The sequence below is a fragment of the Dermacentor variabilis genome, chromosome 7 (genome assembly GCF_050947875.1).
Source record: "Dermacentor variabilis isolate Ectoservices chromosome 7, ASM5094787v1, whole genome shotgun sequence".
Classification (NCBI taxonomy): Eukaryota; Metazoa; Arthropoda; class Arachnida; order Ixodida; family Ixodidae; genus Dermacentor; species Dermacentor variabilis.
In genome coordinates, this window is record NC_134574.1 from 10,790,597 (window position 1) to 10,814,215 (window position 23,619).

Here is a 23,619-nt window from a genome sequence, read left to right on the forward strand (position 1 = left end):
GACTGGATGTAGGGCCGTAGACCTGTACAATCTTTATTTTGTACCTCTTATTAAGTTATTAAGTATTAAGTATTAAGTTATTATTAAGTATTAAGTGTATAATGGGAAATATACTGGGAGAAAAAGTCTATGGTTCAAATACCGGTGCAAGCAAAATTAAAAGGTGAAAGTGAACGTTGGTTGTCAGAAATACGTGAGAAAAAGAAGGCCGCACCTAGAATATTTTGGACTCACATAAAATCATAAAATTATTAGGCAGGAAGTCAACAACAATACAACAACATATCCTAGACGAAGATGAAAACAGACTGGAAGGAGAAGCGGCAATAAATTACATCCAAAAAGTAACAGCTGAATCTTTCCAAGGCAAGGACGAGGTTGTATTTGAAAAATAAAAGAGCATGAAAGAGACCCAACTGGAAAAGGAGCTGGTGCTGACAAATTTAGACTGGAAGAAAGCGGAAGAGAAAATTCCTAAGCGCACAGCCACAGGGCTCTAGACGAGGTTCCCGTTAGGCTGATAAATGAACTGGGACTAAAAAGTAAGGAAGCTCTGGTGAAAGCAGTGGAAAAACTTTAAAAGATAGACGAATACCAGACAGTTGGCAACAAAGTAGAATGAATGTAATTTATAAAGGTAAGGGGGAGAAAGACAGAATTCACTCGTATAGACCATTGACCATTACATCGGTAATATACAGGCTAGCAATGCAGGCAATCAAATTAAAGCTTCAAGCATGGGCAGAGAATAATGACATTTTGGGAGAGCTTCAGAATGGCTTTAGAATAGGTAGGCGTTTGGATGATAACTTGTTCGTTCTTACTCAGTGTATTGAAATGTCAAAAGCAGAAAGCAGACCGTTGTATGTGGCCTTTTTGGACATTACAGGAGCCTACGACAACGTAGGCTGCAACATTTTGTGGGATATTCTGGAAGGGGAAGGCTTACATAATGATTGTCTACAGCTTTTGAGAGATTTACCTAGAAAATACCGTTTGCGTTGAATGGGAAGGGATGAGGAGCGCGGAGCAAGTTCATATCAACAAGGGACTGAGGCAGGGGTGCCCTTTATCCCCGCTGCTGTTTATGATGTACATGGCGAGGATGGAGAGGGCGCTAGAAGGAAGTAATATCGGGTTTAATCTCTCATACAAGCAGGCAGGTACAGTAATAGAGCAGCAACTCCCAGGTTTATTTTACGCGGACGACATTGTGTTGCTCGCTAACAAGCAAAGTGATTTGCAACGTCTGGCAAATATCTGTGGACAGGAAGGCAACAATTTAGGTTTGAAATTTAGTGTTAGAAAGTCAGGTGTTATGGTATTCAATGAAAACAGTGAACAGACAGTGGAGATACAGGGCCAAGAAATACCTTGGGTAACAGAATATAAATACCTTGGTATATGAATAAATGAAGGCAATGGATATATGGAAACACAGGAAAAAACCATAACAGTCAAGGGGAAGAGAAACGCAGCCATAATGAAGCACAGAGCGCTATGGGGATACAATAGGTACGAGGTCCTCCGAGGTATGTGGAAAGGGGTAATGGTTCCAGGACTTACTTTTGGAAATGCGGTTGTTTGCTTTAAATCAGAGGTACAATCAGGACTCGACGGGAACCAAAGGTCAGTGAGTCGCCTCGCATTGGGCGCTCACGGGAAGACTACAAAGGAAGCTGTGCAGGAGGATATGGGCTGGACTGGTTTTGAAGTGAGGGAAGCTCGCAGTAAAATTGAGTATGAAGAACGGCTGAGGAATATGGAAGAAAGTAAATGGGCTGGGAGAGTGTTCAGGTATCTGTACAGGCAAAACATTGATTCACAGTAGAGGAAAAGAACTAGGAAGCTTACCAGCAAGTATGCAGCCTGTGGGGTGGGCAACACAGCAACAAAGAAGGTCAAGCAGAAAGTCAGAGAGGCTGAATTAATCTCATGGGTGGCGGCAATGGAAAAGAAATTTGTCATGAGCAACTACTTAGAGGAAAAAACGAAATGAGGAAAGAAGCAATTTATGATAATTTAAATGGAAGCTCATATGCAGCATTGGCATGCGTCCTGCGTTAACTTACGCACTGTGTGCTATGCACCATTTTACTTTTCTTAATGTTTCTAGCCTTGAATGCTTGTAGAGCAGAGTGGCTTCTTTCTTGAATGCAAGCTTTCTCATTTTCCATATTCCTAGTCTCATTGAAGATTACTCTTCTTCCTCGATAGCGTGGGTCATTGCGCAAGCTACACTGAAGTGATTGATTGCACAATCTGGTTTTGCTGCCCCACTTGGCTGTGGTCGCCATGTTATGCTTCTCGGATGTGGCGGCCTGGTCAGTTGCGTTGGTAAGCAGTCTCTCAAAGTAACCATTTGCTCCTGCAGTCTGCACAGCGACATAGACTCCCAATTTACACACGCCATGATTCATGCTTCCTGTTTACCCTTTCCTGCTGCAGCCATGGGCAAATTGTGCCTGTGGCCTTTCTCAGCAGCGATTAATCATGAACGGAGACCAGCATATGTGCTTACATGGTCCGATGTGTATGAAGTTGATAGCCACATGGGTGACAAGGCCCGCGATAGTGGCTGATGAAGATGATGCCCACAAAACAGACTTGTCCATATTCAGACAAAGTGGAACCCCAAGTGTGAGCCACACGCTAGCGGCCCCCGAAAGAAAAGAAACGTGCAGGTTAGAAAGGAGTCAACACTAAAATGCTGGGTAGTTGGTGTCACTGCGTAGGCTGCGGCAGCAGATGCCTGCATCACCCAATTGCTTCACAATGCAACTTGCTTATCGTTAATGGCGACTGTCGCTGCAAACAGGTAGGACACTCTGTCCAATCTGTTTCCGCTGTTGGTTGTCGCTCGTTACCAGACCACCAAGTGCGACGAAGGCAAGCACTATGCCTGTAGGCAGGCAGATGAATGTACTGTAAGAGACCCGTGTACGTGAATGCTCACTGTTGCCATGTGGTTCATAGCCAATGTATAATGTATTGTCTGAACCCTATGTGGTGATTGCTTGCTGTTTGCTTGCGCTGTTATTTCGTTTGGTTACGTTCGTCGTGTTATGCTTCTCGGATGTGGCGGCCTGGTCAGCTGTATTGGGAAACAGTCTCTCGAAGTAAGCATTTGCTCCTGCAGTCTGCACAGTGACATAGACTCCCAATTTACACACACCGTGATTCGTGCTCCCCGTTTGCATTTTCCTGCTGTAGCCATGGGCAAATTGTGCCTGTGGCCTTTCTCGGCCATGATTAGGCATGAACAGAGACAAGCATGCGTGCTTACATGGTTCGAAGTGTATGAAGTTGATATCCGTATCTGTGGAAAGGCCCGCTAAAGTGGCTGCCAAGGGTTATGCCCAAGAAAGCGACTTGTCCATATTGAGACAAAGTGGGACACCAAGTGTGAGCCACGCATTAGCGACTTCCAAAAGAAAAAAAACATGCAGGTTGGAAAGGAGTTAATGCTAAAATGCCCGGTGGTCCATGTCACTCTGTTGGCTGCGGCAGCAGATGCCAGCATCACCCGATTGCTTCACAATGCAAGTTGCTCATCTTTAACGGCGACTGTCGCAACAAACAGGTAGGATACTCTGTCCAATCTGCTTGCGCCGATGGTTGTCGCTCGTTACCAGACCACCACGCACAAAGACGACGGTGAGCTGTTCACAAGCTCGTGTCAATGATTCCAGCATATCTCGACATGTAAATTTTATTTCTGCTCTTGCACGAGAATATACACTGCTTGTCTTCTGCCAGTGAAGGCCCACATTCTGTTCACTCACTTGTGGCTTGTTTGTATGGGCATCAGTGAAGGCTCTTTGGTCTCCTCACAATTAGAACACACCAGCTACGTGGCAGCCAAGGCATTGAGGCATGCCGCATAGCCGGCAGGGCAAGCATGGCCAGTACCAGCGTACGCTATTGGTGAAAAGTGGCCATATTAGATTTTGCTCTAAAAAAAAAGAAAAACTCACTTATGCTTCCTGGTTGAGCGGCGCCATCTGGCATCCACCTATGTAAGTTTCATGTGTTGCCGCTGCTTATTTTCGTACCACAGAGGAAGGTACAGTTTCCCTTCTCTAAAGTTGGTTCTTTACTTTATGGTGCAAACAAGGGCTCCCATCATGCCGAAGCTCGGATAAAAAAGACGCCGGGTGCTCAGCATAGAAGAAAAATTAGACATCGTTCGCGCTATCGTACGTGACACGAAGTCGGCGCAGGCACACGACAGAGATCTACTATTGACTGTGGTGTGTGGCATTTGGAATGCGAAGAAGTTGCTCGGCAGCACTGCTGCAACCGTGTAGAGATTAGTAAGATCTTGATGAGGGCTAGTTGGTTCATACTTAGAACTGAGGTGAAACAGTGCGAAAAAGTTGGCACACAATCTGAAGAAAGTTTCCAATAGACATAATATTAATTTGGTTTTCAGTGCCCCGTGTAAGTTGTCCTCAATATGTAATCGCATGAACAAGCGCGAAAGGCACCTGTGCACCACAAATCATAAAACTCGTTTCACTGAGTGCAGGCGCAACATCATCTATCAAATACTACTCAGCTGTGGAAAATCTTATATAGGTCAAACGGGACAGTGCTTCAATGAAAGAGCTCGTCAGCACAGCACTAACCTAAGAATGGCTATGGGAGTCATTTAGCTGGACACTGTAACAAGTGTCAATGCAACCCAATATTTGAAAAGACAAAATTCATAGGGAAAGGAAAGGGTAAGAAGAAAAGGGAAATAGTAGAGGCCTTTCATATAAGAAAGGAAGGAGATAAATGTGTAAGCACTCCCTCTCTTGCCTTGTTGGGAAAAGAAATCACATTTTTGGAAGAAAGATTAAAATGTTGTTGATTTGCAGATGTTTTTGTGACTGATGTGCGCATGCATATGCTGAAAAAGGTATAAATGTCCGGTGAATTTCAAGTAAACTTCCAGTTGGCAGTCAGCGCTTGTCTGTGGTATTTGTTTCCTTTTGTCCTCGTCTTTTTCGCGCTGTTGCACCTCAGTTCTACGTGTAGAGATGTTGGCTATGAGGTTCGACTCTTCGCCATCGGTGCCTCTGTTGTTGCCAAAGTGTTGACTAGCGACAGTAATGAGGACGACATGGAAAGCGACAGCATGTGTGATTCAGTCCCTAGAGTGGCAGAAGCTGCACATTACGTCAGCCTCATGAACGCAATCGTTGTGACGAAAACAGTACCTTGCAATAAAAAAGGCGCCCCACGACTTCTGCAGTGCTGCCGCCTGCATGCACGGAGAACATGCAATGCCAACGAGGAATCTGCCATGCGAGTGTTTGCTGAGAAGACGGGGCTTGCTGAAAAGCTGGCTCGCAGCTTCAGCAAGTTTGAGGCTGCTGTCGTCGCTGCTAGGCCGCGGCGGCATCAAACGAAAATAACACTCTTGTCGCGTGAAGTGAATAAATACTGCATGTCTTCTTTCCCTTTCATCGCAACTTCTCCGAGTTCCATTTTTGACAGGTAAGTGGGCGATCTCATGCTATTTCGGTTAAGCAGTACTACTATTTAGCACATACTTTTTCCGAGCTCTGGCCAACTATGGTTTAACGAGGTTTCACTGTACTGGGAATCCTGGAACTTTTGTTGCTTCGACTATATGCGACATACTCCTGTATATCATAAGAAGCCAACAAACATTGACACCAAGGAAAACATAGGGGAAATTACTTGTGCTTAATAAATGAAATAAAGACACGATAAGTAAATGGAAATAAAAGTGGGTGAAAAAACAACTTGCCGCAGGTGGGGAATGATCCCACAACCTTTACATTTCGCGTGCGAGGCTCTACCAATTGAGCTACCGCGGTGCTGTTTCCCCATTAACTTTCTTGGGTATTTATGTTTTCTAGTAGAACCCTGGGAATGTTAGCCAGCACCACCACTCACAGACTTGGGCGGTGAATGTGGAACATACTTGCTGTCGCAGGCGTCACAAGTAGGTGATCTTTTTGGGTGAAGGCAGCCGGTCAATAAACCCACACATGCTACCTGAAGGCATCAATGTTGCCGGATTTGAGACCCTCGTTACGTAATAAACTAGAAAAAGGGGGGTTAACTGAGGGGCCCGATTTTTATTAGTGTCCTTAGCGTTATTAGTCCTTGGTGTCAGTGTTTGTTTGCTTTTATGATATGACTAATAAAAATCGGGCCACTCGGTTAACCTACTTTCTTAAAGTTTTATACAGTCGACTCCCGTTAATACGAAGTTCACGGGGACCGCAAAAATTTCGAATTAAGCGAACTTCCAATTAAGCACAAAACACAAAAAACAGCACTTTATTTGTGGCGAAATCGAGTATTTTCTCTAAGAAAAATAGTCGGTCATCTTGCTTTGCTTCTTCTTGCCAATCACGCTGCTGAAAGCAAGTTCTGCAGGCTGTAGATGTGGCGGAACGCTTCTTCCGCGTTACCTTCAGCGGCAAAGAAGCGCTCCGCAAGAGCAAGGCCCGCAGCTACATCGGCAGCCTTAGGTTGCGGCTCGCCTTCAACGTCATCGTCGCTTTCCTGGGTCTCTTCCTGGGGCCGAATAATCTCTACAATTTCGCTATCCGTCAGCGCACCGCACATTTCGACCGCCTTGTCTACGGCGACGTAATCTTCAAAATTGACGTCCCCGAGAGCATCACCAAAATCAGTGCCGTCAAGCTCGCTTGTTGACGCTTCCTCCACTGAAATTTCAGAGGCATCCTCCGAAGAAGCTGCCACAAAACCGCAAGCCCTGAAGCAGTTTGCGATTGTTTCTCACTTCACACGATCCCATGCTCGCGCCAACATGTGGATGGCACTAAGCAGGCTCACCTCGTACTTTGTGGAGCTATCCATACACAAAATCATGCACTCGAGGAGGTGCCGCCTGTACAGGACTTTAACATTCTTGATGATGCCTTGGTCCATTGGCTGCAAAACAGCCGTTGTGTTTGCAGGCAAAAATGCGAGGCGTATTGCACTCAAGGCTGGCACATTCACGTGAGCACTGCAGTGATCGACAAGGAACAACACCTTGCGGTTCGAAGCAGCAAACTTGAGGTCCAATTTGCTTATCCAGCTCTTGAAGATTTCGGCCGTCATCCACGCTTTTTTGTTCGCCTCATAGTCCACAGGCAGCGTCTTCACGCCTTTAAAACATCTCGGCTTCGCGGCTTTCCCGATCACAAGTAACCTACATCGTTCCGTGCCAGTCATGTTTGCCGCGATCAGCACCGACACTCTCTTCTTGCTGCATTTGCCCCCAGCACAGTCGTCGTCCTTGAATGTCAGGGTCTTCTCTGGTAGAAGCCGATAGAAGAGTGCAGTCTCATCTGCATTGAAGATGTCTTCCGGTCTGTATTCGGCCAGATATTCACACAGCTTTCCGTCCTTCCACGTGGCGCATGTTTCCTGGTTAACGGACGCCTTTTCACCACACACGCTCTTGAAAACCAGGTCATGGCGATCTTTAAAGCGCGTCAGCCATCCATCTGACGAAACGAAGTCATCGATCCCCAACATTGCTGCAAGCATTCGGGCTTTCATCGCAACGATGTCTCCGCTGAGAGGAAGTTTGTTGCTCCTGGCCTCCCTAATCCAAACCAGCAGAGCCTTCTCCAACTCTGGGTAAGCGCCGGTGTGCATTCACTTCCGAGAAGTCTTGAACTTGTCATTCTCAAATGCATCCATTATTGTGCGCTTGTTCTTGATGTAGTTAGAGAGCGTGTTCGGCTTGATCCCGTACTTCCGCGCTATGTCTTGTTTGGCGGCACCTCCCTTCTCAACTTCCTTCAAAACCTCGACTTTCGTTGCCAGGTCGAGCGTGCGATAAGAGCCACAGTTTGCCATGGCTATAAACTGCGCGACTAGGTACAGTCAATTCCAAATCACTCGTGGAACAACCTAGCCTACGAGCTTCCCGCACAAAGGCGCTCGACCAACACGCCTCGGCATATGCTGCGCACGCTGCAAGACTAATCTCGCACAATCTCGCCACTGCCAGTATGCAGCGCTGCGTGCACCTATGGCACCTGCGTGGCCTCCGCAATCAGCTCCGGCCATGCGCGGCAGCCGCGCGTGGCCTCCGGCGGGAGCCGCTTCGCCTCCCACCGGAGTTGATCGCGGAGGCCACGGCAGCCGTAGCAATGAATAATCGCGCCGCTCCAAGAAGGATGGCGTTGCGGGCGGCTGCGGTGGCGATGACACCAACGCGGAGCACGGAACTGTTGTAACACTTGAAAAATTGCACAAGAATGACGGTCACCTCGAGGATCCTGGCTGAAAATTAACTTCCAATTAAACAATATTACTGGATGAGGACTTCGAATTATCGAGCGATTTCTTCTATAGGATTACATGCAAAACTGACGGGACCAGCACTTCACTTTTAATTAACCGAAAATTCCAATTAAGCGGCTTCGAATTATCGGGAGTCGACTGTACTCCTATACAGTCCCACTACGCCTATGGCACTTGCTTGCCAATGTTGCACATGAGCATGGCAGCATATGATGATGACGGCATGATGCCGATGCAGCAATGGTGATAGAATGATGTTGATGGAACAACAAAGGCAGTATAATGTTGACGATAATATAATGATGACAGCGTGGCGATGACATGAGCACAATGAGATCACGACGAGTGCATAATGACAGTATGTTGACAACTGGATGACGATGATGGCACGACGATGATTGCATGACAATGGATTCATGACAGCGGCCGTCTGACAATGACAGTATAATCATGACTGAATGTCGAACGCATGTTTACACCAGAATGACGAACAAGGAATAATATCATTGGATTGATGAAAGCAGTATGATGACGAAGGTGTGATGACAGTGTGATGACGTTTGTAAAACAATAGTGACATTGACGGGATGATGACAATGGTATGACAATTAATGTTTGACAATGGCTGACGACGACACCATGATGGGAGTTGGATGCTGAAGTTAAAATTATGACAATGGAATGACTGTGACGTTATTATGACAACAAGTGGCTATATGACAACGGTATGAGGGCAAAGAATGACATGCTTATGATGACAATGGTATGAAGACTGTATTATGAAGCCTGTGTGACAACGGTAGGGTGACGACAATGAAATGAGAAGACTGACACGACAAAGCTGGAGTGACGACGATTGCATGACCACCACGGCATGAGGATGACTGTCTGACAGCAGATTCATGATAGCGAATATTTCATGATGACGGCCTGACGACATTACTACGATTGAATGACGATAGTATGGTTACAAAAGAATGACGAAGAAACATTAACGTTGATGGAATGATGCAAGTCGTATGACAACTGCATGAAAATGGGATGACGTTGCAGAAGTGCTGCCAAGGATTAAACAACAGCAAGACGACAATGGTATGGTGATGACTGCGTGACAATAATGGCATGATGATAGTTGGATACCGAAGTTAGAATGGCGACAATGGAACGAACATAACGGCACCACGACGGTAATGTGACAATGAATGCACGACGAATGTTGACAATGACGATGGCGTGATGATGGCGGCATGAGGAGATTCGACTGACAGACGGAATGACGACGATGCAACAACCTCAACCACATCCCGACCACAAGCACCTCTAGTGGCTCATGCTATTAGACAACTTTGACCATGGGTTCGGAGTAGAAGGCGTGACTCTGACGGCCCGACCAAGACGACATCACAATGGCAGTGTGATAAAAAATGGATGATGACGGCATGACAAAAGTCAGATGACAAAGCTGGAATGATGACGATGTAATGACCACTACAGCGTGATCACCATGAGCCCATACCTAGCAGCTGAGAAGCACTGATGGAAATAAAGTATGGGAAACACTGATACTTTTGGCATAAATTATAATAGTGAGACTTTTTCTGTGGTGCCTGGCACAGGAACAGACACACCATAAGGCCAATCACAGGCTAGCTTTTGTGTAATGAAGCTCCAAGATAAGTTATGTCGATGCCTGAAAAACAAATAGCTCGTGCTCACCGCTGTCTTTGCACTCATCGATAGTGCCACAGGGAGTACCTAGGCAAGATAATGGCGGCGACTCGTCTTGCGTAGCTGGTGCGCTGACACCACCTCTTAAAAAAAATTATTTCTGGGGTGTTACGTGCCAAAACCATGATTTGATTAAGAGGCATGCTGTAGCGAGGGATTCTAGATCAATTTTGACCACTGGGGGTTATTTTAACTAGCACCCAATTAACAGTACACAGGCATTCTTGCATCTCTCTCCCATCCGCACCCTTTGAATGAATCCGCACCCTTTGGACTGCTTTTAAAGAGTGGCACCACCCTAACAGGGGTGCACGCACTGAGGCACCCTTAGAGTTAGTGTACATGCTCTAGGAACCCTATTTATTGTGTAACCGAAATTTGTGATGGGGCCTGGTACGTGAAATCTTGAACCGTACACATACATCAAAGGAGCCCATTGTCCCACGTACCTCCTGGCGGCCCACCAGATGCCGGTAGAATCGCAGGAAGACATCGAGGCAGAGTCGCTCAGGTGCCAGAGTGTCATTCTTGCCAGCGGCCAGTCCAACAGCTTCAAGTGCACGCTCAACTCGCTTGCGGTCGTCCCGGTGTTGGGCGAACATGCGCAGCACGCTCTTGACAGGCAGCCGACCCTCGCGGTCGGTGCACAGCAGCAGCTTAGTGTGTGCCTTCTCTAGAAAGGTGGCGGCCGGTGCGTTCAGGGAAAGCAGGTTGTATGCCATGCTCAGCAGCTCGTCACTCCACAAGTGCGCCACCTCGCGGCTCGTGCCACAGAAGCTGATGGCACTCACGTTCACCAGGTCGGGCCCATACAGCACCGTCACCGTCTTCTCCTCCAGTGGCACGTCCGGTGCACCCATGGACACCGAGTCGCGCAGCTTGCCCTCCTGTGTACCCATAAGAGGTAAGAAAAATTAAACTCTGGGGTATTATGCGCCAAAACTGCAATCTGATTATGAGCCACTGAAAGACAATGGCCAAGCCCCGATATGACAAGCACAGATATAAAGATTTATTGCATATAATGGTGTAAATAAAACAATTGTCTCAGTGCATACATGTTAGCACATATACATACAGCGCTATTATAGATAACTGTTTGTAAAGAATATTGGATATAATGAAGCTGTCTGTAAGAAGCAACTTGGTTATAACGGGGTTCAACTTAGACACTGATTACAAACACTCCGTCAATCATATCGGTCATCTCTCGTCCACATATTGAACAAACTTTCCAGATGCTGAACAACACGGGCACTGGTCATCTCCCCATAGTCTGCGCTGTTTGTGCAGTACATACCGAGTGTTTCAGCAAACTTTCAAAAATTTTAAAGGTTGCCTGTGGCAGATAGCACAATTCTAGTTCATGAGCTAGTCTACTTGAAAGGGCGGACATGCACAAAAATTGAGATGCATAATCAACTAATTAACAGTAGTTAACTAATTAAGTTTCTATCTAGTTACTTTATAGCTCATATTGCAATTTACAAATTCTAGCAGTGGAGTTTGTAGGGTGGATTCACTTGGAATAAATTCTCAGGATGACACCAGTTTCGAGATATAAATTCCCAAACTTTGCAGAGAAATTCATTGGTGTTGCAGTTACTTTTGTGAGTCAATGCACAAAATGATGTTTTGCACATCCATGAGGGACATGGGGGCGTGAAGTGTACGCTTTATGGATCTAAGCCAATGCTTTTTGTACATAGTTTGCTATATATTTTGGTCTTGGCACACACTGGTTACAGATATGCAATGGGCAGAATGCCCACGTGCCAAGAACAGTTACATTCTATGCAGATGTTCCACACGCACACATGTGTGTGGAAGTGTGGCACAGTCCTCATTCCTCTAGGCTTTCCGCCAAGCACAAGTGCCTTATTGAACTAATAGAGGTTTCCAAGATAAATTGCCTAAGAAAATTTGTAAAGTAGGATGTACAAATGAGCTGCAGACTTGACAGCTTTGGATTGTTATTAGAACAAAACATACTTATGTTGCAAGGAAACTCCAAGAGGAAATCTCAATTGGTGGACAAATATTCGTGTTTATGTCGAAAAAGGTCAATGTGGGATAATCTTGGGACATCTGTGGTAGAATACCCTAAACAAGCTCAGTGCGATGTCCTTGGGAGACCAATAGTAGAATATTCAACACTGGCTGTCCGGCGGATGTCCTATTTGTCTCCGAAATAGTGCATGGACATTGGGACCTGCTTCGGAAGTCCTATGGACAAAGTGCTTTCACTGGACTGACACAGAAATTATTTCTCGTATATGAAAAGCCTAAGCTATTTCCTTTGGCTTCTGATCCCCATTAGGCGAAATTACTCGAGTCTCTCGAATGTCAAGGTATATTGGCACTTCTTGTAGAGGAATCAAGGCAAGATTTCAGCATGTAAAAAATTTCGAGCTGCTCTTCGTGAGACAGGCCAGTGGTGCAAGTCAGTTGACAAATGGTTCCTAAAAACTTAAATTTGCTGATATGGCTCGTAATAATGGATGCCCGACGAACACATTAGCTCTTACTCTCATTTTTATACTTTATTGTTACCCTAAGACCATAGCTATTACATAGGTGAAGAAATATATACAGGCAAAAGTGGGTAGCAGAAACAGAAACAGAAGAGAGAAAGTGTTCATGCTCATCTTGGGCTATATGCTATGGTGTTACCAAATTTGGTGTTGTGTTCAATAGTGAAACCGCAGCCGGAAAGGTGTTTCATTTTAGCAATGTCCTAAGAATAAAAACTGATACGAAGCTCTCGGTAATAAATTTGATGGAAAAGCAAAAAAAAACGGACGCACTTAAGGCATGAGAGAAGAGATATGACTCTATCTGTGCAATTGTTATTGTTAAGGATGAAATGTGTAGCATTATTCTGAAGTTCAAAAAACTGAATACCTAAGTGCGAAAGAGTAGGGGTCCCAAAAGAATGCCCCATATTTCATTTTACTGTGAAACAAGGATTTATACAATTTCGCGGCAGGAACTGCAGCGAAAAAATTTGTTAAAGGGCAACTTCGGCAATTATTCCGTGTTTGCTGACCTTGATAAAATTTTGAATTTATGTTGTCTTCTGCACTGATTATCAGTGCCAAACTATATCAGTGCAAGTCATTTAGTTTGCCTGAAAATAAGTGTTAAAAATGAGTTGTGTGTTCCCGACTCATGCCCACGGATGTGTCACTTTTTACTGGCTACCCTGTGCTTGTAATGCCAAAGGCTACACTGCCAGCTCAGCAGGAAACGACGAAACTGGCTCCTTTTTCTACAAGGCGACCACCAACAATCATCGTTTTGACAGAAGTGATAAGTGGTGCTTTTCTTGATCTTGCGGCCGCACAAAGTGTTGAACTTGGGGCATGACAGCTACCTCGCACAGCAGCTGCAGGTCTAAAGCAAACGGCGATCCTTCAGCACTCATACCGTCTGTGGTGATGATAGTATGATATCATCGGCAGTGGCGATGTATTTGTCCCAGTCCTTATGAGTTGGACTCACATATGAAAAGATGTCCTTTATGGTGTAGTTTGTATGCTCTCCCAATCTGTGTGTGATTGCTGATTGGTGGCTGCAGCATGACGAATTCCATGTTCATTTAATAGGTTTTCAAATATGCGCGACATGAAAGCTGTGCCGCAGTTGGTGATGAGCTAGCGTGGCGTGCCGTAGCGAAAAACGACGCACTCATTAAGGAAAGTTAGGAGGTGCTGTGCCAAAGAGTCGGGGACAAATTTGACTTCAGTCCATTTTGTGAGGTAGTCCGTGGCCACGATTAGGAACTTGTTGGCGCGAGACGTATGTGGAAACAATGATGTTGTGGAAACTCCCACAACATCAAAGGGAGTTTCAGGATAACGGATTGGTTGAAACATACACAGGGACGAAAGCAGCAGAGACAAAGCTGTTTTCGTCCTTGTATATGTTTCAACTTTGCAACACTGCATCAGTATAAGTATGATATTCTAACTAGCCCCAACGCAAACCTGAATCAATTGTTCAGCTAGTAACTTCAATTGTAGAAATATATACAGTAAAACCTTATTATAATGAAATGGGATATAACGAACTAATATTTATAACAATATATACAGAACTATTCATATATATATATATATATATATATATATATATATATATATATATATATAGAACTATTTATATATAGAACTAATATTTATAACAAAGCACTCGTGATTCCACTTGAAGTTCCGATAGATGTCTCGTATTGAAAACATTGTTTTAATGAAGCAAAAATTTCCTCGCAATGCATATAATGAACCTTTTTTTTTTAGAGTGCAGCTCTCTGGCGCCTGTTCGTGCGTTTCACGGTGCCGTCGTGCCTCGCCATAACCAGCCATAACCAGCTCCATAGCCGAGGCCAGTGCACTGCTCTAGCTGCGCTAAAGCCCCTCAATTTTCCAAAAGTAGCGCCATTCTTAGATCATCCTGCCACTCCGCTCTCCCCGACATTTCCTCTTCCACGCCTCCTGTTGCCCCAGCCTCCTCCGCTCCCCCATTGGCCAATCTGTGTCACATGGAAGCAAGCGCCGTGATTTTGTATATTTTTTCTTTCCAGCATGCACCGACTGCCATTGTTGGCTCTGCGCAATGAAAGTACGTGCAAATGGACTGATCGAGTGCGTTAGTGGAACAAATCGATTGTGTTAGGGACGAGAACTTAACTGTGGGGCCATGCTGCTGCGCCTTCGGTTGCCGCAACTGACTAGGCGACGGCAAAAGGCTTCTTTCTTTACCATCCGGCGAGCGCAACGCACAAAGAAGAAAAGTGTGGATACATAGGATTGGGCGGGCTGACTTCGAGGAAGTGGCAAAAAACACACGGTTTTGTGAAGTGCCATGGTTCCTCACAAACTCTTCTTTTGAGCCTAGTTCATGCCTGCCGCTTCGAAAAAGTGTATGTGTTCATCCTGTGCATGCTTTTAGCATGTTCAAGTTGACTTTTTTTCGAATGTGCTCTCTTTGTTTCATGTAGTTTCGTCTTGCGGCGAAAGTGTAAGTATCTGCAGCTGACCTTTGATGTAAAAGCGACTTTATTCATGCTATGTTTTGAGCTCCACAAGAAGTTAGCACATTTTTTACGCTTTTGCAAGGCTCACTATGACTTACGGATGCAGTCGTTTGGCTTCGAATGTACGCCCGCATGCACTGATTTAGTTTGTGGTGGTTAACGTTTTTAATGTCCCGAAGCGACTAAAGCTATGAGGGAGGTCGTAGTGGATGGCTCCGGATAACGTTAGTCGCCTGGGAATGTTTAACATGCACTTTCATCGTAGTTGTATGTGGGCCGATAAATTCCTCGTTGGCGTTCCGTAATTCTCGTGCGGGCGCAGTAGCGCTGTGCCGGAACTTGCCGCCTCTGCATGATTCTATTTCTTTATTAGATTTTATTCACTAGTAATAACGTGTCATTATTTCATATTATTGACGGCACCTCTAGGGCACCAAAGCAGCAACGGGAACAATTGTAATGTCACATGCTCTCCAGAGGCCTTTGTTAGCCGTTATATGTGCCTTCCTGGAACAATACTTGTAAAAAAAAACAAAATCTATCATCACGATTACCCAAGCACCCCGAAACGAAAAAAGTGTCCCGCGACTGCTGCAACATACCGTGCCCGTACGAGAATTATGGAACACCAATGAGGAATCTCTCCATGGGCCTCTTGCATTTTGCCTCCATCCTGGCTGCTGCTGGACACATCCTCAATATTGGAAGCATGAGCAGCGGCTACTCGCACGTTTTGTGTGCAGGAGTATAATGGCTGAGAAAGGCCACAAAGGACCCCAGGCTTGCTGATAAGGATTAACATTTTTACTGCTTAATGTTAACATTTTTATACGTCCGATTAAGTACGTGGGTATCGCATGCATCATATGCATTGTACATGAACCCACGAAACCATGTAAACATACTTTGACGCTGACAAAACCTGAAACTCTGGCAATTACGCACGTATTTGAGCACACTGTGTGCATGTGTGGTGCTTCACGCCTTAAATAATGGTCCTTTTCTCAATTTTTTCCGCAATTTTCGAAAACCGACTTCATGCGTGAAAGGTTGGAAATTGCTGGGCGCAAACTATGTGAAATATGTTTTTCAGTGGGGGGTCTGTATAACCAAATGGCGCAAAACAGAATGAAGCCTCAATGCATGCAGCGATCGCACAGGTTCGCGGTGACCGACTGCGCGTCTGCATGCATGTCCACGCACAATGTTTCGCTTTTACTGAGAGCATTTTTGCACCATGCTGTGAGCTTTAGGCCGCAGCATATGAGCATTTGACAGTCCACAAGCAACCATTGTTACGTGGACGTTATCAGAGCTGTTCAAAGACAATTTCGTTTTAACAAAAGACTTCGATGCCTATGGCGACTGTGATGTGCCGTCGCAACGATTCAATATCTTTTTCTTCTAAATTGTTCAACATTTGAATACTATTTCTAAAGTTGTGCCGCACTGTATGCAGTCAGCGGACGATTTCGCGCTGCTTCTTTTTTGTAATCCAGTGCGTTAATTCAGAACACAAACATGATCACATGCCATGCCTTTATTTAATGTGCTTCTTACAACTCCCTTTTCATTCCAGTGAACTTGCCAGTGTCTAGCATCAACAAGTTCATAGACCAAACTGTCGTGACATTAGCCGGGCAGGGAGCGTGGGCAAACGTCTCGGTGCGCATTTTCTGCTACTCACCAAACATCGCAGTCCTGGCACCATAGCAGAAATATTCCTTGTGTCTGTGCTTGCTACATACCTGAGTTGTAGCCGATGGCTCTTTGCCGGTTCGAAGTTTTACGAGCCAAGCTTCACGCACCGTCTTGTCTTGTGGCTACATGTGAATAAGGCTGACACCAGGCTCCATTGTGTATGTCTGGCACTGTGTCACCGAGCAGTAGCCTACCTTGTTGCACGCATCCAAAGGCAGTCACTGCCTATTAGTGATTTCAAATGTTGTCAAGTAGACACCCAAGGCGAAAATGCTTCACCACTTAATCAGAACCGCAGCGCAGGTGGGACTTTCAACATTTGTTTTCAGCTCACTTCAGCACTTCCGAAGCAGCCGACGCAGCCAGTCTCCATGTGATCCCTCATGCCACGCCGACGGTGGCGCCAGCTTTTCCAGTGGTGGGGCTCGCCCCCAATACCGGTACGGTGGCCGAAGGAAGGAAGGATGGATGTATGGATGGATGGAAGGATGGATGGATAGACGGACGGACGGACGGACAAATGGACGCACGGACGGACGGACGGAGGCTGGAGGCGCCGTCATGCCACCATGTTATGCCACCAAGCTCTTGCTTTATTAAAACTTCTTTCTGGGCGAGTTGGTGCATACTTGACTTAAAAATTGTAACAGTGCAAACACATGCATCCACAAAGTAAATGCATGCATGCATCCACAGAGCGCTTGTCCCATCCTTGTTACTTTGTGGATCCATGTGCTTGCACTGTTACAATTTTTAAGTCAAGCTCTTGCTATGTGGTGCAACTGATGGATGGATGGAAGGTAAGAGCATCCCCTTTGAAACAGGATGATGGCAGTTGCCACCATGCTCAGCCTTTTATTTTTGTTTAACTGTGTTGTAAGGTCTTAAAATTAGCCATTTTCTTTAAATACTTCTTCCTAGACTTTTAACCTTATGTCACCTCTCTGCTTTTGAGCCCCCAATCTTCCAATCGCTTTTTGCTAATTTCCACTGCATATTTATTTACATGATTATTGTTATCTCTAAACCCTAGGGCCTCGGGAAACATGACTGTGCCCGCATCGACATCGAGATGGATACCATCACATTTTAGTATGATGTGTTCTATTGTTTCTACAAATTTACACCACACTGTACATGCGTCTTCTTCTTCGTTAAATTTCTTTTTATAGCTGCGCGCTCCGAGACATCCTGACCTAGCTTCAAAGAGTAGGGCACTGCCTCTTGAGTTATCGTTAAAATGTTTCCTTCCTGATCTGCTGTTTCCAGTATCGATATAGTTCAACACTATGCTTCTTTTCCATTGAAATTATCAAATTTTTACCTTCCGCGTTTTTAAACTGTCGTTTAATGCTCTGTCCTTCTCCATCCTCGTGTCTGGCATACTTACTGGTTAGCTTCTTAGTTCTTTTCCGCCATTGTGAGTCAATGCTCTTTCTGTATAAGTATTTAAATACCTTAGCTGCCCACCTGTTATCGTCCAATTTCCTCAGGCATGTTTCGTATAGGATTTTGCTCTCAGCTTCCCGTGCTTCGAACGATGCCCAGCCCATATCCCACTGTACTGCCTCATTTGTGGTTTTCTCGTGGGTTCCTAGTGCTGATCTTCCAACAGCTCTCTGATTTACTTCTACTCTCGACTGAACTTCTGCCCTTAAGCACAGGACTGCATTCCCGAAAGTAAGCCCCGTCACCATTACAGTATTCCTTTCAAAATACCTCTCATTACCTCATACCTGTTGTACCCCCACAATGCCCTATGTTTCATTATCCCAGAATCTCTTCGCCCTTTTGCTATGAGAGACTGTTCGTACTTTTCTGTGTACATCTTCCCTTTGTTTGTCCATACTACAAGATATTTGTATTTGGCCACTCGGGGTATTTCATGGCCTTGTATTGTAAGTTCCTGATCAGGTGTATCGTTGAAAAACATCCTATCAGACTTAGCTGTGCTAAAACTGAAACCTAGACTGTCTCCTTCATCTCCACAATAATTAACCAGAGTTTGCAAATCTTCCTGGCTATTTGCTAACAGTACAATATCATCCGCATACATTAAACCCGGTAGTCGTTGCTCAACAACCTTTCTGCCTAATCTGTACGACAGATTATACCCTAGATTGCTTCCTTGTTGCCTTCTTTCCATACTTATCATATAAAGCATGAACAGCAGCTGTGATAGAGGACAACCTTGCCTTAATCCTTTGTGTACCTCAACAGTTGTACTCTTAACTTCTTCCTATGTTATTTCAACATTATTTTCTGAATATACTCCCTGTAGGAAATCATTTACCTCATGACTGATACCTTCATCATTTAATATGTTCCACAGGAGTTCCCTGTTCACGTTGCCGTATGCACTGCTTATGTCCAGGAAGGCTAAATACAGAGGTCTATTTTCCGCCTTAGCTATTTCTATGCACTGGGTAAGCACGGTATCATCTAAGCGCCTACTACTTCTGAACATGTTCTGAAGTTCTCCGAGTACTCTTATTACTTTCTGCCCATCACTGCATTTTAATTTTCACCGCCTACATCGCCAGCATCGTTACGTCAGCACCCCCTGAGGGCAGCTCAGATAAGGCCAGATACGGTTTCGGTTTCAAAACTGACGATACAACACCATCCCTCCCTTTTTTAAGATTATTTTGAGAAATTGTGACATTAACAATCTCAACACAAGAAACAAGGCGGCATCATTATACATTTCTAAATTACATTACGCATTTCCGAATGACATTACACAAGAAGCATTATATAAACATTTCAGAATGACACAACACTGCCTCTGCTCTATCCACCCTGGCGAACAAAAGCAGAAAATGAAAGCACTCGGCTTACACATGAAAACACATAAGAAAATGAACATTTTTTAAATGCAAATATAAGACAACATTTAAACATGTGCACCAGATACATGTAACTCCATGGAGTGCCCAGCAGTCAACTATCTGAACACCTGTCCAGGTTTAGCATGAAATACTGACATGGCATGAGGACATGAAATACTGACACATCATGTGAAATAAGATCTTGTAAATGACGCAGTTTCTGGCACCACCTGTTTGATCGCCGCAGTGCCAATAATGGCTCTGTTGGTTTTGAGCTTTGCCACTCAGTTTAGCACCCACCAGATGAAACTGGGGGCGGGGATGCAGACTTGATATGCGAGCTTTGCTGCTCAGTTAAGCACCCACCAAACGAAACTGGGGGGGTGGAGTTGAGGACTTTGTATGTGAGCTTTCTAGCTCTCTGAAGTGCCCATAAGATGACTCTGAAGGCGAAGAACAGGAATCAAAAGAATCTGAAGATTCACTGACGTGCTCCTCAGACACAACTGGGAGCGAAGACTTACGAAGAACTGTATGTAAGCAAGAAGGCTCGGAGACATGAGCGTTAAATGTTTCAAAGAAAGCATGAGCACTGGGCACATCAGTCATGTGGTGTGAAGGTGCCTGCATTGAACCAATTGGTTCAGTTACATGCCTATCAGGCGAAAAAATATGTTGACTGGGTACTACAGCTGAACTTAGAACTGGTGCCTGAATAGAATCATCAGATCCTGTGAAATGCTAAGGATGCTGCTAGTGGAGCGTTTTGACTGGGCATATCAGTCAGCATAGGTAATCGTGCCTGACTCTCGTGCTTTGCAGCTGAACATGAAACACTCCTTCGATCTATGTACTGTTATGATCAGCCTGCAGGGGTACCAACCTGCAAAATTTTTTCCAGCCTGCCACAGCTGTGGGGGTGGCGATGTTTGGAGAAGCGACCTTGGAACCCTCCCCAGCCCGCTGCGATGACTCGCTTTGTAAAAACGACAATGCGCCGTGTCAACAGCCGTACGGCGCCAGCATGTCTAGACGAGGTCGGTGGACCAAATATTGTTAGTGGATTCGCCGTTAACTTCATGGTTGGCTTGGAGCAAGCGAACTCCTGGAACAGGATGTTTTGCGGTGCGGTCTCATGGGCCCCGGAAATCGTCACAGTCAATGGACAGACAGGACGGCCACTTGCTACGGGGTCAACACTGGAATGAAGAGGCGCCTGCTTGGGGCAATACTCCTGTCTGCGAGAACCCTCTCACCTCAGTGTGTTCAGTGAAACTTGTGTGGAAGTGAGTGTGTAAACCCTCCCCCTCAAAGGCAGGTCGGCAACGATGACTTTGGACGCTCTCATTGGTCGAAGGTTGAACGGCCGTTTTCCCTCGCCTAGGGATCTAGGGAGGACAGAGTGTTTTTAAGCAGCCATTGCGCGGCTGCTGAGTGTGCATTCTCTTTGAGTCATGTTAGACTGATGAACTGTAACGTTCTCCATCCTTCATGTTGATATTGTAAATAAATCCCATATTCCTCGTTCTCGATGAGAACAATTCTCTTCCTTCAACAACGTCCTCAGTGTGGATGAGTTGGACGACGGCATGGGCCAGCTACGATTTATTTCATGCCCAACCCCAATCCTTACAACTCGCCGACAACGGTGAGATGGACTTCGCAACGTGGTGCTGTGTCTGCACTCAGAGCTTATTTCTTACTTGTGCTGTATGTGTATGTGTGTGTGTTTATATATATACATATATATATACACACACACATTAATAAGCGAAACAACTGCAGATTCAGTGCACATGTTGGAACCTATGTGAAGTGAAGTTTTTGCCAAGTGGTCAATTAAATGCTGTTAAAGTAACTGCGATATATACAAATGGTCTTATTTTTCACAATCCAACATGTCATCTTTTGCAAGGTTTGTTTATGCACCACATAGGTAACGATCTTAATATCATGTAATGTTCATGCGCTACACTGTTCACAAAAAATACCAAAATGCAAACAGCAGTTGATGCAGATGCACACTATGAGACAACACAGTCACTTTCGCTGAGGGAGGGATGGTGCGAGGTGCATGCAGATGAATGAATGACGTGCTTATGTACTTATTTACTTATGTACCTTACAGGCTGCAAGGTTGGAGTATTAGATGAGGGGGAATAAAAAAGTCGCTACGAATGGAAGAAAGGCACAACATTATAAAACACTGAACAAGCAATATCAGAAAAAATTGCTGCCCATGCACCCCGTACAGATGATAAACCGGCGAAGCTGAAATGTGCGGCTCCACTGTTTATGACTGGGTTAATTCCGACGTCTTTTTCAATTATTGGTTACGTCTGTTTCTTAATGAAGTTACAAACACGTTTGGCTTGGGTTTATCACATTGTTTATTTGTAATGCCACACATCGCGCTTCGCATAGTCGCCACCATGGAGGGTGCAATGAGTGGTTCATAGTAGTTAGTACTAATTCAGTGGGTTCATCAAAGTGGAGAAGAAGAAGCATGTGCTTGCTGCGGACGTGTCTGTGCCGGCTCCCGCTGTCTCGCTAATTTAAGTGTGCATTTTGCCCAGTTTTGTGCCTTTTCTACTCGGAATCGAATTCTTGAAGTTCTTTTTTACCTAGGAAGACCACATTTCAGCAAGTGCGTGACCTCTGGACTTTTTTTACGAGTGATTTCATCTATCGCCGCCCGCCACGGGCTCTAAGCCTAACGACGAGTACGGCTGCCGCCACTAACGCCCGTCTCGACTTCGACCAAGCCGCCGCCAACCTCAGACCTCCCCGCGCCCAAGCTGTGATCACAACAAACGAGCCTTCTACCCAAGAACGACCCTACAGCGATGGCATACGAAGTCAAAGACCAAGACATGAGCCCAGCCGACTTCACCGCAGACAGCGGCTGGACTATCGTGGCGCCGCGCCCGTCAGTAATCAAGACTGCATTGAGCTAGCCCAACCTCGCCAACCTCCAGCGAAAGGGAGGAAATACGAACGCAACCGTCTCAACAGCGAGAAACTTCGTGATCAAAGCAAGCAGGATGCCCACGCTGCCTGAAGACGACATCAAGATCGTGATTCACACACGTGGCGGAATCAACATAACCAAGGTAGGCCAACTTACGCTCACCAAAGCAATTTGCATGGCTGCTTGCATCGAACCTAACGAGTGAAGAGAGGACACGATTTGCCCCAATTTGAAGCAAAACATCATGGTGGTCAGCACACCGTCCGAAGCGAACGCAGCGAAATACCTCAGGATCAGCAACATTTCCATAAGAAAACAAAGGTTTGAAACCACTGCATATAGGACGGCGCTGCACGAAATGTGCAAGGGCGTTATTATAGGGGTTCCGCTCGATGAGACGCAGGACTCCATAAACCCCAACATTGTCAACCCACGCAACCGGCTCGCACTGGCTGCAAAGAGAATCAAGGAAACTGGCACGGTCATTATCGCCTTCGACGGCTTTCGAGTCCCGAACTATGTCAGATGCGACAGCACCCTGATCAAGTGTTCTCTTTACCGCAAGCAGATCGCCATGTGTGCGGCAGACTCGGCCATCCTGCCGACGTATGCCCCTTGCCAGACGACGTCATTTGCAAAGGATGTGGACAAGCTAACCCTAAAGCAGACCATGTGTGCACCTCGATCAAGTGTGCGCTCTGCGAGAGAAATCACGTCACGGCCAGCAAGGAATGCACGAACCGCTTACAACTCCCCTACGTCGTCCGAAGAAGCCTAGTTGAAAGAAGAATCGCAGCTAACGCAAGCAAAAGCACCGCGAGATCAGGACCAATCGCCCTGAGTCAGCAAGATTTCCCGCCGCTCAAGAACGGCGAGAGTAGCGCCATCAACGACAACGTGGTCGCCAAGGCAGATGCTCGCTTGTCCGGCGAGCGGGGGCACTCGAGATCGAGGAACCGCGGTCGCCCGTCGTCACGGTACGGAGGGCGCTCCAAGAACCCGAGCCAGAGATCCACGTCAAGAATACAATTCGCCCACAGCCCACAAGTTTGCGGTGATGA

General features: G+C 45.7%; 1 protein-coding gene across 4 annotated transcripts in view; it reads right to left on the reverse strand.

Moving 5' to 3' along the window:
- The window catches only part of Plc21C (Phospholipase C at 21C), a 571,303-nt gene that overhangs the window by 313,553 nt on the left and 234,131 nt on the right, over window positions 1-23,619 (reverse strand). For all 4 annotated transcript variants that reach the window (XM_075698222.1, XM_075698223.1, XM_075698225.1 and 1 more), the window contains exon 4: window positions 10,470-10,907. In XM_075698222.1, coding sequence (XP_075554337.1) covers window positions 10,470-10,907 — 438 coding nt within the window. The remainder of the gene's footprint in view (window positions 1-10,469; window positions 10,908-23,619) is intronic.